Source organism: Hylaeus volcanicus, chromosome 1, assembly GCF_026283585.1.
Source record: "Hylaeus volcanicus isolate JK05 chromosome 1, UHH_iyHylVolc1.0_haploid, whole genome shotgun sequence".
Lineage (NCBI taxonomy): Eukaryota > Metazoa > Arthropoda > Insecta > Hymenoptera > Colletidae > Hylaeus > Hylaeus volcanicus.
This window is the reverse complement of record NC_071976.1, coordinates 13776753-13792092: the sequence shown is the minus strand read 5'-3', so window position 1 is coordinate 13792092 and position 15340 is coordinate 13776753. Positions and strand designations below refer to the sequence as shown.

The following is a 15340-nucleotide window of genomic DNA, read 5'->3' as shown; positions in this document are numbered from 1 at the left end:
TTTCCGTAGATAAAACACATATTTATCTAATATTCGCAACAGAATATATGTGTGCACATGTAAAACAAAATGTTTATTCAATATTAGGAATACAATATTTTTTGTACATATGAGATGTGATATGTATGTAATATTTGGAACTAATCAGAATTACCTAGTAAATTAATTCTTCTAACTTTTCAAAAAAAAGTTTAAGTCATTTAGACCAATTTCAAAAGAAGGAATTGTATTTTAAAAAGTATCCGAATATTAATACGAGTCACTATATAAGCCTAAAATATAAGTCGGTTTAGGAAAGTCGTTTATGGGTAAGTGAGGAAGCAGGTTGCGGTTGTAGTTCGAAAATCATCAGTTCGAATCCCGCCGGAGGTAAATAAAAATTGAAAGATTTTTGTTCGTCGTTTTCATGGAATCCAGTTTACAAGAAATAAATATAGTTAACTAAAATCTCTACCAACAAATAAAAGAAAATATATAAAATTAAAATTTAATTTTTTTTTAAATCTCAATTTTACAGAGAACGTTCTGGGAATGTCCACATCGGACGTCCCAGGGACGTACGTAGAATGTCCACGCCAGACGTCCCAGGAACGTCCTGCGATGTAACTGGGACCTTCCAGGGACGTTCACAAGACGTTCACAGGACGTTCACAGGACGTTCAGGCGACGTTTGGACGTTATCTGGACGTCCATAGGACGTCCCAAACGTCCAGTACCGGACGTCTTATGGACGTACATAAGACGTCCCTGTGCTATCTGGGTTTTGACAGATGTCATCGAAAACATTTAGAGAGAAGTCGATATAGAGGTATGCGACGTTTATTATTTTAAGAAATTAATTACTTCGTATTAAAAATTAATTTGAACGTCCACGTGCGCTACTATGGGCCTGAAGAGGTTAAGCGATAACCACGCCAAAACATAATTTCACAGTACAATCAGGGAGTGATACTCATGGAGGTAGTTGCCTCTCCCCCGTATAAAAGAAATAACAAAGATACTTCTTGGCATTTGCCAAATATAAACGAATTTTAAAGAACCTTATAGATATAAAAATATGACTCCTTCTATTTGAAATTTCTGGTGCCACTGTATGATTCACGACTTTCTGTCATAATTCTGAAAGGAATTCCATTTCTCTGCAAGTCTTCATTTTCAGGACGAAAAAACATTCTATCAAAAGAGAACTGAATCATTGCTAGAAGAAGGTTATGGACAGAGCAAAGTCTGGGTTATGAACAATAAATTCACCGAACAAATTACAGTTTTATTTATAGAATCACAGTTTTCTTTCCAGAAATGACGCAAAAACTTTCTTTTAGAACTCATTCCAAGAAAAAGAAATTCAGAACAAAATGAACCATGGGAACTCAAACAAATGCATAATAATATTGTTTATATATTAATAATCAGCATAATAGGAGTTTAATACAAAAATAATTTTTATTTAGATTTTTAAAATAAAATGGCAATGCAAGAACCATTACACGACAAATCTGTTTCGAATTATTCTACTCGGCAGCGTAGTGGGTCTCTCAGGTATGGTGAGACAATGAAAAACCAAGTATTTTCATTTTCTACATATTATGTATAGACTGTGGAAATACATACGCATTTTTAAAAAATCAAGTTTCGCAAGAATTGGTAATGTTTGAAATAAAATCTCTTTTTCAGCACAAAATTTAGAGAAAAAAATGTCTCTAATAAAAAATGTTCTCAACTTTTCGTAAAATTTCTATGTAATCCCACAGTATACATATATCATGCAAGAAAATGAAAATACAGTTTCTTACTCTAGGTCTTACTATAACTGAGAACCCCGCTGCATCGATTATAAAGTCAATCTCGTCGTAACATGGCATCGTTATTTTATTAAACAATTCAAATAACAATCATTTTTTTATTATTAACTATAGTATAATAAACCTCAGCAAACAGATCATCTACCAACTCAATTGTTTTCAAAGAAAAAATTCTTGAATACATAATGGTTATGATTTTCAAGAATTTGATTTACACGGGAGCAAAGTGGTTTCTCCCTTTAAAAGAAAAATAGGAAGCTTCGCCTTTGTTATTTATTGATTTGCATTAATCGGTAACGAATCGTTGACACGTTATTAACCGAAAGTTACTCTTCGCGTGCCAAACTTTTCTACTGGAGTATTCGGCTGAATTATCGCGAAACGTTAAACTTTGGATACACGCAAACGTCGCGATGATTGATAGGAAATTACATGTACGACACCGGAACGGTTTATACATGTCTGCGTCTGGGGCAGATACCGTTTCAACGAAATACTCCGGAATTATTGTAAACATAAATAATGAGATAATTGAGGAAGACTTTCTGTCTCCGTTGAGATTCCAAATTAAACGATAAATGTTTCGCGTGCAAGCGCGCAATACACTCTGGGTCAAGAAAGTTTCCATACAAACCGACTAGAATTTCTTTATGAATCTATTACGATATATTTATAAATATTTTTCTGGGGTCGATTATGATCTCTAGAGTACAGCGATTCACATCGAAACCATTTCCATGTTATTTTTTTATTGTTTAGTATCAAAAATGGGAAAGTAAAAATCTACGTACTTTGTGAAGGTCAAAGAATAATGAGATAATTTAAATTTCTATACGGAATATTCCAATTTTCCATGTTCCATTCTCTGAATTAGTTTTTTCGTAAGTTCAGGACAAATGGAATTCCACACTGATAGTGTCGTATTTTATAAACTGTTTTTTCTTTTATGTCTAATGTTGTATGTTTCTTAGTTGACGTTAGAAATGTTTGAAAAGTTCAATTTAGCCATTGATAAGGTTCGAGGAAACGTATTCTGTGATTATAATTATCGAGTAATTATTACGATAAATGAATAATTGTACACGATTAACTCCGAAAAATGACAAATTACAGATGTATGATTGCAGGATACGAATGTAGTTTATGATTACCGATTAATCTGACAGTGATTGCAAACAAAAGTAATCGCAAAGTAATCACTGCCTACCTCTCGTATGTAACTGCTTTGCTGAGTTGGGAAAGTTGTAATCGAAAAAATGACTAATAAATATGACTGCAATAATTCGTACAATAACAATTAATAATTAAAGAATATTAGTTATGGTTAGAATTCTTTGTGATTAATGACTAGTAGTCATGCACTCATGTCATTACTGAATAATGATTACTTAGTTTTGTCGTGCTCCAAAATTAAGCATTGTAAGATAAAATGGTAATATTCTATTAGGCAATAGAATTGTGTCAATTGATTCAATTAACACAAATATAATTTTCCCAATGGTATTCCTCGTTGTTTGTATCGCTAGACTGTGTGGATTGTATGCATTTATGACGTATGCATATATGTATAAAAAATATATGCTAACCACGTGTACGTACACTTATTCAAAATAAATCTACTACAAATGCATAAAATCCGCATAAAGTTTAATTAACACGTTTCTAAAAGGTATTGCTCGTTGATTTTAATCCATTCAAGTGTTAACGTGGTCGAGGAAGGGTTGGATACGTTTCGTTAAATGGAAATACCCGAACGTTGTCGTCGTGGAGGAGAACACTATACGAACGATCTTGGACCAATTTCGGAATCACGTAGGTGCAAAACGATCAATGACTCGTATTAACGGACTTTAGTTGTCGTGATCCTTTGTAACTCGTAAACTTGTCACAAATTTAGGGCATTTATACTTTGCTGATTCAAGGCCGTTCGATCGCGGAAGGTATACGAGGCCATTTAGTGCACTTGACTTCGTCCAGGAGATTCCTGCGGGCAGGCTTGTCCACGAGATGGGGTCTATACGTTTGGAGGGATCTCGATTATTTCTCGGTGGACAATCATTTGTTGAATTCACCGTGCTCTTTTAGAGGTCGACCTATCACGGAGTTTAACATTCAGGTCAGTTAATGATTTATAATTCCATCAGATGACCTTTCATCATACTTTATATGACTTTGTAAGGATTTACTTTTCTAAAATCATTCTCTAACATGCATAGTCAACATATTATACATATTTGAACTAGTAATATAAATATTTGGGGTGAAGTATTTAGGGCGGCCACCTTAAGTAGGACACTCAGTACGTAAATAGATTATGTACACAAATTATTCCTGTGCTAATCGATTAATGACTATTACTGTATTCATCTTCCTATTTTGTTATTGCCCAAATTTTATATGTATGTACATCGTCCTCTCCTATTATATCTAAATTTTAAATGAATAATTAATATATTAATATATTAATTTATATAAAAATATTGCATATACAAAAAAACCCTTACTAACATATTTTTGTACAATACATAAATATTTATGGATGAAACAAAAAAATTATAAATTATAAATTTTTCACTGACTTGCCACTCACTTTTTCACAAACTTTCCACTTTACAAGTTCGCAGCCATTAGCTCGATATTATTCGCGACGAAGGGTTGTTTGTCACGAATAATACCGATTACCAAGTCTCACCACGTGGAGGTTGCTGCGACTGGAGACTCGGAGATACATAGAAGGAATCAAAGTTCCTTCGATCTCCCTCTACATAGAGTATACATCGATGCATACTCTATATATGGTAGAGTCCACGAGCTTAATACTAAGTACGAAACCATGGAAATCAAAGAAAACAAACTCCCTTTGATTTCCAAAGTCTATGTTTAACTCTGCCAAATAATTATTTGGAAGCTAAATGGAAATCGCGACACGACGCGACCACGTAACTGGACTTACAGAGTCAGTCCAGTTTCCTCTGGTGGGCCTAATTCGAGAGAAAGACGATCAACGTCTCCGCCAGTACTTTACTCCCTGCATACCTGCTGCCGAAGGCCCGGTCCCGACCTTACAGTGTATGACGCCGACGTAGGTATCTAGCACCGCGTCGGGGCGCCTGACCCTGGCGGCACCAGGTATATACGACTTACAGTCGTAGTAGTCTGGGAGCCAGATGCCATTTTTTATGACCAATATTAAGAATGCTAAGATTTTGATGTGTGGTTCATTTAGTATTGCTATTAAATGAAGTGATCGTCAGCTTGCGCATTTGCGGTGGGTGTTGCCGCAGCAGCCACTCACACACGTATAATTATAATTAAAAAAAAACTGATATTAAGAACTGTAACTTTGTTTGTATGTTTATTATGATGTAAATAAACGGAAAATAGTCGTCAGCTGACTCCATGGTGGGGGGTTGTACGTCAGCTTCCCGCTCAAACATGCCAAAGATATGCGCTGAGTAAACTTATATTAAGAAAGTTAAAATTTGGTGAAGTGATAGTCGACTATAACAGTTTCACGAAAATAATTGTCCGCTGAGCTTTTCGCGGTGGAAAAGTGCTCAGCTGACGACTGAAAGATGCGGCGCATCGCAATGCATGCGGACGTATGACATCCATTATTGCATCAGCTGAGCACTTTTCCACCGCGAAAAGCTCAGCGGACAATTATTTTCGTGAAACTGTTAAAGTCGACTATCACTTCACCAAATTTCAGCTTTTTTAATATAAGTTTACTCAGCGCATATTTTTCGCATGTTTGAGCGGGAAGCTGACGTACATACCCCCACCATCAAGTCAGCTGACGACTATTTTCCGTTTATTTAGATCATAATAAACGTACGAATAAAGTTTCAGCTTTCTTAATATCACCTTTTTTTGAATTGTAATTATACGTATGTCGGTGGCTGCCGTGGCAACACCCACCGCTATCATGGAAGCTGACGTTCACTTCGTTTATTAGCAGATCAAATTGAACACTAGCCGAAAATCTCAGATTTCTTACGATAATTCACTTAAAATGGCAGCTGGCACCTGGACTATAGAGTCCGAGACGGAGTTCTACTCCCTGGACATCGTCAGGCGAAGTACAGGATACGACTTGCACCGTCTTACGGGTCTTTTGAACTGCGCTGCGCCGGGAGCCTGGACTTCGCCTGACGCGTACAGAGAGTAGAAGATTCCTCGGAGGCGTCGATTGACCCTCTCTCAAATCAGACCCACTAGAGGACGGCAACCGAGCTCGGCCAGTCACGTGGTTGGTCCCTCTGCTTATAGCATCAAACAATAGTAACCGAAGTGAAGCACGAAATTGTGAGTCCAATATGGACTTACGAACAAACACAAGAATTGAAGAAATGATTAATAATTATTTGGCAGAGCAAAGACACTCGTACACGCACGCCTTAAAACTAACCAATACCAAACTACGAAATTAAGGGAAACTACAAATAGGAGGGACGTGAGACGCGGACGCGCGACGCGGACGCGCGACGCGGAAGCGCGATCGCGAGATTCATATCGATCGAAGGATCAACGACGAATGATCTTTCATCCCTCGTATATCTGTGTCGGTCGAGGGGCGCGGCTCGCTTATGCGTCTCGAAGTAGAGAAGGGGAAGGGCGAACAACAACCGCGTGACGTTCAATTCGAAGGCTCGTTGAATCCATCGAGAAAATAATTCGTGAAACATTAATATCACAGCAAAATCATATTCCCCATAGTTGTTTAAATAATAAGTCTCGTTAATAATTAATTTAACTATTGTCAAAAATTGATATTTAGTTGGTCTGATTAATAGATTTTAAAATCTTGACAAATTTCTCAGGATTAATGTCTCGAATGAATACTTATTCTGAACCGTAATTGTTATTAATATTTAATCGAACACTGAATGATACTGTATGTATCGCAAATGTTTACTTATGTCGGAGATATTAAGTTTTAATTGTTCCAATCAATGGATATTAAAATATAGAAAAATATCTTATTCTCAACTTTTCGTGTTCGGAAATATTACTTTGTCGAAAAACATTGGTATAATAATCTGAAACTTTAAAATGCATTAAATATGTTCATCTCCGAATTAATTGAATATTTACAATACACATAGTAACATTCAGTCTTCGATTAAATATCAATAAAAATCACGGTTCAAAATAAGTATTCATCAAACACAGTAATCGTGAGAAATTGTTATTTGATTATATATCGTTATATATAACAATATATAACAGATATATCTGTTAGCTGGAATAACTACAAATTAATTTCTGATAATAGTTACATTAATTATTAACAATATCTGTTGAAGCAATGACCGAAAAAATGACTTTGCTGTAATATTACACCGCGCGGACAGCGGTAGATGCTTTTTCTAAAAATGTTCAAAATCATTACTAACCAATAAGGTTTCTGGAAGAATGATAGCTCAAGAACTAATTGACCGATTTTTTTTAAACTTTACATACATTTACGTATTCGCCGTTTCCTGATTTCCGTATCTAAATCTAACAATCATCCATGCTTGCTTAATTTTTACTTCTTTCCTCAAGTATTTTAGTAGCTCCAATGTCCACATCCTCTCGTAATTTCTACAAAACTTCGAGTTTTGTATTTTATTATATCTTTCCTGGCCTCGTATTTCCTTCTCTTTATGAGACACATCCTCAATTATTTCCAATCCTTCGTTCCTTCTTTCGCTAACTTTGTTCATAACCCATATCTTTCGTAAAAGTTTCTTCTTCTTCTTTCCCGCAACTCGACATTTTCAATTTTCAATTCAATCCTGAGCTTGTAACGTGGCTGTTAGCGATAGATTCCTGGGTTTCAGGACTACGTCAGCGACCTCACCTCGAAATTCTTCCCACGGGGACAACCACCGTGGCAGGTGCACGTGATAAATTGTTTCCTTCGCGGAGAGGAGTGCCAAGTATGCCTAGTTAGAGTCCATCATCTGCTCCTCCGACAGGAGCATTTAGCGGTGGCAGACTTCCTTCCGTTAAAGCAAGCCACAGAGGGATGGACGTGTCAAGAGCCGGAATCACCATTCACGAATCTCTATGCGGAGCCATGCGCTCTTCCCAAGCTCTATCAGAAGCTCACGGAGAGCTTCAGCAATTATTGGAACGAGTTCCTCTACAACAACGATCCAAACGAGCGACCGGAGATTTTGAAGAAGCAAATTGGGATATTTCAGTGTGTGAAAATTGGCATGATTGTTTTGGTGTTCTTGCTGAAGGAACTGACGAGGTACGGAATTAAGTTCTTGTATATTCAGTCGATTTTTAAGAGAGATGCTTAATTTGTTGATTTATTTTTTAAGAGTATTCAGGCCATGCATGTCTATTTCACTTTTTTCTGTAATATTTGGTTTGCCATTTATAAAACATTGTGACTTGGTATGGTTTTGTTATTATTTTTTACAAAATATGTTCACTTGTGTAAATATATTACTAATTAAATATGTAAAAATAGACTGATAAGAATACAACATGTGAAAAAGAAAAAGAGTTTATTAAATAGAAATTGCAGTAAATATTTACATAAGTAAATATGTAAGTAAATATTTACTATTTCTTACACATTTACTGCAATTTATCTAGTAGTTCAGTAAGGTCTAGTGAGTTTACAAGGAGCTCAAGTACCTCGGTAACCATACTCCAGCTGCGACTAATTGTAAGCACAGCTACAGCCCCTGAGGGAAATATTTATTATTTCATTAGAAAAGTAATAGTTTGCTTCTAATTCTTTTGTTTCATGTCAATAATACGAAGAAATAAGTACGTTCTTTTGGACAATAGAAAAAACCACTTATATTTCAATTAATATACATTTCATGTGTACATACAATAGGAATGTAGTACATAAATAGGTAACTCGAATTTGGAAAAAATACTCTCACATTTCGATGAAAAGTTTTTTGTCTCATCCTCTAAAACATGATCTATACTTTTAATACGAAATGTATCATACTATAAAATATAAATATTGTATATATTTATATGTAAAGATTGCAAGTACTAGACATATTACGTTTCATCATCAACATAAATTTCTTCAATAATCTTACTCAATAGACAATATTTATCGCAGGAAACGACGTTCTTGGTGACATCCAAATGAAATTATGAGTTAAATTAGATAGAGACCATGACTCGCGAAAAATCGAGATCATTTAATTCCCCTAATGAGATATGCAGGTTTACGTGCACTTTTTAGGAATCATCAGTAAGACGCGGTTGGTTGCAGCTGATGTCACAAACACCAATGAGAAACTATTAATATCACGTTATGAGAATTTGTCTGTTTTTCTGAATTTTTAATATGTTTTTTTATATTCTTATAATTTCAATTTTACCAGCTTATAACTTTATACCGGTTAGACTTACGAGATTTTTACACGAGTCTTATTGAAGAGCATTCACTTTGCTATAAGAATATACGATCTTATAATATTTCTGTTTTTTCATTCTCAAAATATAAAAATCAGAATGCAAAAAGTTTTCTTTAAGTGCAAGAACTCGACCTCTGTGCGGAGGTACTAAGAATGGAGATATAGAGCTAAAATTTCTAAGGAATTTGATGTTAGTCATTTCGAAGCATTTAAGACCCTGGAAGCATTCAAATTCGAAAGTCACCCTCTTTAAATCTACCCTGGTACATATAAAAAAGTTAAAATTCTATATCAACATTCCATAGCTTCCTCTTTACGGAATTTTACATGATACGATTGATATTTCCATTTATTTTAGACAGTATCGAAAAGGTGAGCGATCCAGGTTCACCGACATCTTCTCGATCCTCCAACGAGAAGCCTCCAAGCGAAACTTTGGATTCTTGGTCTTCCTCCGTGCCCTACTGATGTCCCTAAACCCCATAGACGCTGTCCACGGCATCATTCTCTGGTTATGGTACCTGGCAGTAACGTTGACGTTGAAAACTCCAGTGTTGATGCTGAGGGAAGTGCGTGCCCTGAGGTCCCGTCACAAACACTATTATCCCGACACTCTGACGTCCATGCTGTGGTATTACCTTCCTCTGGTGCTGCAGGCTGGCCTAGAAGTGGTTTCCATCACCTGGACAGGGATCAAGGCGCCTAAAATAATCCTGGAAGAGTTGTTCTTGAAACACCCTCAATCCAATCGTCTGCAGACCACGTCACCTTGTGGACGAAAGGTGGTCGCGTGGTCGGAGGAGGTGGAGCTTGAGGTTCTTCGAAAAATCTCCAACATGACGGGAGCAACCCAGGCGGAGATCTTGCTGACAGCGACGGTGGACGCTCTGAAGCAATACTTTCGACATTCAGGTGTCAGCATACCGGACGACGTGCTCGCTACTGGCAAGTTTACCAAACAAAGAGCCATATTCGTGCAGAATCACGAAGCCAGGGGCATACTGTGTCTCGCGTTGCCCACGAGGACGCCACTCTTCGAGGACGACTTGGTTGAGATTTTGCAGGTTTGTGTGATCAGAAATGTGAATCGTTAGGGGAAATGAGGTTCAATTGGTATGGTACTGGTAAAAGGTTGTGGGTTAGTATTTTGATGGCTATAAATTGATTACATGAATTTAGCCTGAAAGTATCTGTTTAAGGGCAGCTAGTGTAACTACCATAATTTCTAAAGTAGCTTTGGAGGTTATAGGTTTTTAACGTATATTTTAATATTAGGAGGTTGCATTGAAAGCCGCCGTTTATGTATACGTGAATTTTACTGCGAATACTGTAGACAGTGACCGCTTGGAATTCTAGGCTCAGAATATTGGGATTCTTCCCATTTTCCTTCCTTGGGCCTAGAATCCCAAACGAGACACTCCGTATCGATTTCAAGAACCACATGGTGCTTACTGCATCAATGGGACCGCTCGGGGCTGAACCGAGTTTTTTCCTTTAAAATTAGCAAACTTTGAAGCGTTATAGCTTGAAAACTAATAAAAATCGGCTAAATACATTAAAGCTTAATGAATTCGTCTTGAATAGTACTATCGCATGGTATAAAAAATATATATATAGTTCCATTTGAAAAACGAAACTTGACCATCACATCTCGTTAAATAACAAAGTTAACAAAAATTTTAATCAGAAAAATGTCAGGAATGTGATGTGGTAACAGTTTTACAACAAAAAACAGTAATAATAAAAAAAGTTTGATCTTACTGTCCATTTATTGTAGAGAAACTTGTGTATTTAAGGAGACTATTGAATTATATACACTTTCATGTGTATCTTATAAAATATTGATTGAAAAATGAAATACCAGATGTGACGTCATTTCCAATACGAATTTTATGGATATATAGGAAAAAATATGCATGTATATAATATATCTAAAGACGCGGTAGCGTCTCGACGCCAAGTTCATGAAAAATTATACAACCACCCTGTATAACGTGGCGCTACCGCTATCTTTTACAGGAGAGATGGTCCATTCTAACCTAACTTAAAAGTTCTTTCAGTAATATCTGATCACGCCTGCAATATTTTCTAAATTTAAACGCATTTTTCTTATGTAAATCGCATATAAGCTTTCGAATAAAATCAAAATCAATCAAATCAATACACGTACAACAGCGATATCGTAATATCATGTCACGATACATCCAAAAATATTACCGTCTTATACTTTTCCAGTCGATTTTTCGTCAACACTTAGCCAATAGGAGCTAAGGCCGTTCGTTGATTCGTCGACTTTCGGAATCAGTCGGCAGGGTTCGTCAGCCGAAATTGTAATATGGCTGTCGCTCACGTCGCTCGTTCATTTCTAACCTATATAATCTGCTTCGACCATACATACATGGACTGCTCAAGCTATAGTGTAGTCCGTAACCAACATCTCCCATGCCAAAGTTACGAGTAAGCAGTTATGCGCAAGCGCTATAGTCAATGGGCGATAGCAGTGGGGAAAGGCGCGAATTGAAATTTTGGACGGTTTGGCGAACTACTCTTTGAGTATATAGAAATGTATATATGTAGAAATATAGAAATGTATATACAAATGTATATTGAGTATATGTCTATATACTCAAAGGAACTACTCTTCGACCATTGGTCAAAGCTGCAGTCAGCCTGTCATCGAGATGGAATTTTTGCTATAGTTCTCGAATTCGACGCATGCGCATTAGCGTCAAGTCTCACTTTTGGTATGAAGATGTTGGTTATGCTCTGCTCAGTGTATAAAGAGTAGGCTTGAGCAGTCCATGTATACATGGTCGAAGATAATCTGTCATTTTGTATTTGTGACAGTTGTCATTTCTAACCTGTATAACCTGTCAGTTTGTATTGGTGACATTTGGACGCCGCAAATTGAATAATTATTTTAAAGGCTACGTGTAGTGATATTGTATTGGGAAGTATATGGTTATAAGTGATAAAATATCTACCTTGTCGTTGTAGAAAGATATATATATAAATTTGGTGTTTGAGTGTGCAGTTCATAATACAAATTTCAGTAAATGTTCATTTTGTGCAAATAAGAATAAGTGTTCTAATACAATAAATTGTGTGTTATAAATAATGGACCACTTTTTTTTTATTTTCACTTCATGATAAACATTTAAATTGCTTGCAACAAGACTTTCTGTCACACGTTCTGTGTACGTATGAACTGTAAAAAGAAAGGGAGAGAGAACGCATGGCAGGATGTCTCACTGCAAGAAATTTAAATGTTAAAGATGAAGCGAGAAATGAAAAAAAGAAATCAACTATTTATAACGCACAATTCATTGTATTAGAATGCAGTTTATACGTTCACAGAACGTATGGCAGAAAGTCTTGTAACAAATTTAAATAATGAGAAAATGAGAAAATGAACAGAGATCCACTATTTGTAATAGATAATTTATTGTATTACAATAATATAGAAAAAGAAAGGTCAAACTTAGTCCTTTATGTAGAGTAAAAATTCAATGGGTACCGGGACATAATGGGATAATAGGCAATGAAAGAGCCGATAGACTAGCCAACAGGGGTTCCGACGAACCCCCAATAGGCCCAGAGCCGATTATCTCATTACCAGAAACAGCATACACGATAGAGATTGAGAAACTCCGAAACGACAACACACATCCTATGCGAATGCCCAAGATTAATGATGAAAAGAAGCAGACACCTAGAACAATTCATCATCAACCCCGATGAAGTGAGACTATTAGAGCAAAAAAAGATAGCAGCATTCCTTACAGGCGTAAATCCATGGAAATTAGACGATGGTAATGAAAGAGAATGAAAGGGGAACCATGGAGATCCAAACAACTACCGGAAAACGGGACTCCCCGGCAAACACCCAAAACGGGAAACCAACGGAGTCCCGCCGAGGAAGAGGATCACAGAGAGGAGCGAGGTTGGGCTCCCTTCTCCCCTTTCTCACCATCCAACACCAAACAGGGAAGAAGTACCAGAAAAAGCAAGGGAGGTAATAATGGAGTGGACCCATAGGTGACCGCTGTTTGACACCAAAGCCAACCAGCGGTCCACTGGGACCACCCCATTATTACACACTAGAACAGAACAGAATAGTTAAGAATAGTACAGTAAGACAACGAGAGGGGCAAGGGACACGCACTGACAGGCAAGCTGACAGAGGGGAGAGCCCAAAATGTGATCGCGGACAGGCAACATTGCCAGAAAGCAGAAATCGCATGGGCCCCCTAGGCTGTGTCCCCATCAGTCTCCGCCACCACACCAAACAAGGAAAAGCCAAGCAAGCGATATGGCACAGCGATAGAGATATCGGAGTAGCCACAGAAAGGATCATGGCACATCGATAGAAATATCGGCGTGGCCACAGTAAAGTGCACGACACGTCGATGGAAACATCGGGGTGGCCGCAGTAAGGATTATGGCACGTCGATAGAAATATCGGCGTGGCCACAGTAACAGTTATGGCACGCTGGCAGTAATGCTGGTGTGGCCACAGTTAAGAATAATTACACCGTCGTAGGAGAAGGGGTCACGGAACCACACAGATGGATCCACCGACTCCACGGAAGGGGTGGTGTCCCTTGTCATAGAACAAGGAAACAGCAAGGCAGGCACCAGACGGATCGAGGGGCGTCTCACAGGAAACTCGCACATAAACGACACTGCACAGATCCCCTACTCCGCAGGGTGTAGAACAGAAGTAAATAGCAAGTGAAAGAGTAGAGCACGGGACAGGCCAAGGTACCACACCAAGAGCCAAGAGCGGGAATATCCAGCACTTTACTCACCGTAGGCCACCACACCTACGGCTGACGACGTCTGAGTCCCCCCGCTCGCGTCCCGATCAGACTCCTCAACACAGCGAACGAAGAGGAAAGTATATAATAGAAAGTACGCAAGGCAGAGGGATGCGCTGACTGCGTCTCAGCGCTTCCACCGTTACAGAGTACAATAACCATATTTTAGAAAGGGGTCCGCGCACCTCCCCATAAGATGGGAGGAGTTCGGATCCAGGACGGGTGGTAACCGTCCTACCAAATTACACCATCGTAGGAAAAGGGGTCATGGAACCACACAGATGGATCCAAGGACCCTGTGGAAGGGGTGGTGACCCTTCCAAACTGTAGAAACAACCTTCCAGTGGGAAAAGGGGGGAATCCAACTTGGTCCCCTTGGAGCGGGTGGTGATCGCGTGCTACGCAAGGAATTCGCCATGTCTTCGGGGTTGAGAGTCAGGGGGAATACAAGAATAATCCAGCCTAATACCAGTAGAGTAGGCTCGTCGAGTAGGAAAGAGTGGCAGCGAGGACGGGTTGGCAAGCCTGATGGCTGGGGTCCATCCACGGAAGTCGCGTCTGATCATCAGACACGCTGTGGGGACCCCTCACCCGAACACTCCTCCCTGACGCTCTTAAACAAAAGGAAAGTTTTAGAAATAGGAATAGAAACGACAAAAACAAGATAGATAGAAGCATGTATAAGCCGGTAACCCTGGCACGGATGAATGGTGGCGAGTCTTCATTCGGATCAGGGCCCGAGAGGGATAGTTACACAAAAGGGGGGGGGATGGAATTTTGTAAACCCGCGATTACTTAGCTATATAGAACCTCCAAAGGAGGTGGGTAGGGGCAAGAGAGACGGGGGGAGTGCTAGGGACTAAAAGGGAAGGAGGGAGGGGGGTGGTAACACCAAAAGGGAACCAATCCAGGCAGAGATACGGATACTCTGACTGAGAACGAGGATCGAATAACGACGTCAGGCTTAGAATGACAGGGGGTGGATAGGACTCTCAACCTTGATGCATTGTGTAAAGGGGCGAACATGCAGGCTGGTACTGCAGGTCCTGAGGGATGTCGACTGCCCGACGTTCAACTCCGCTTCGCCATTACCGAGGAATAGGCAGCATGGCCCCGCCCAATGATGGACCACACCCAGCGGAGTAGCGCGTATCCTCGTAAGGATAGACCCGTCAAAAGAAAACGAGGATGGCCCGAAACGCGGGGGATAGAATCTTGACCGAGGAAATGCGTTCCCGCCGGCACAAGGCTCCTCGCCTAAGCCGGTGTGACTGTGGACACGGCCGCTGAGCCATTAGCCCTAAGAAGCACTGGGGAGTGCACCGGC

General features: G+C 38.8%; 1 protein-coding gene across 6 annotated transcripts in view; it reads left to right on the top strand.

Moving 5' to 3' along the window:
- LOC128884623 (uncharacterized) overlaps window positions 1-15340 on the top strand; it is a 46533-nt gene that overhangs the window by 20193 nt on the left and 11000 nt on the right. For 2 of the 6 annotated variants that reach the window (XM_054138114.1, XM_054138115.1), the window contains exons 2-5: window positions 3502-3614; window positions 3700-3918; window positions 7631-8049; window positions 9552-10257. In XM_054138114.1, coding sequence (XP_053994089.1) covers window positions 3502-3614; window positions 3700-3918; window positions 7631-8049; window positions 9552-10257 — 1457 coding nt within the window. Of the gene's footprint in view, window positions 1-3471; window positions 3615-3699; window positions 3919-7630; window positions 8050-9551; window positions 10258-15340 lie in introns of all 6 variants that reach the window. The other 4 variants (XM_054138120.1, XM_054138117.1, XM_054138118.1 and 1 more) reach the window with 3 other exon arrangements.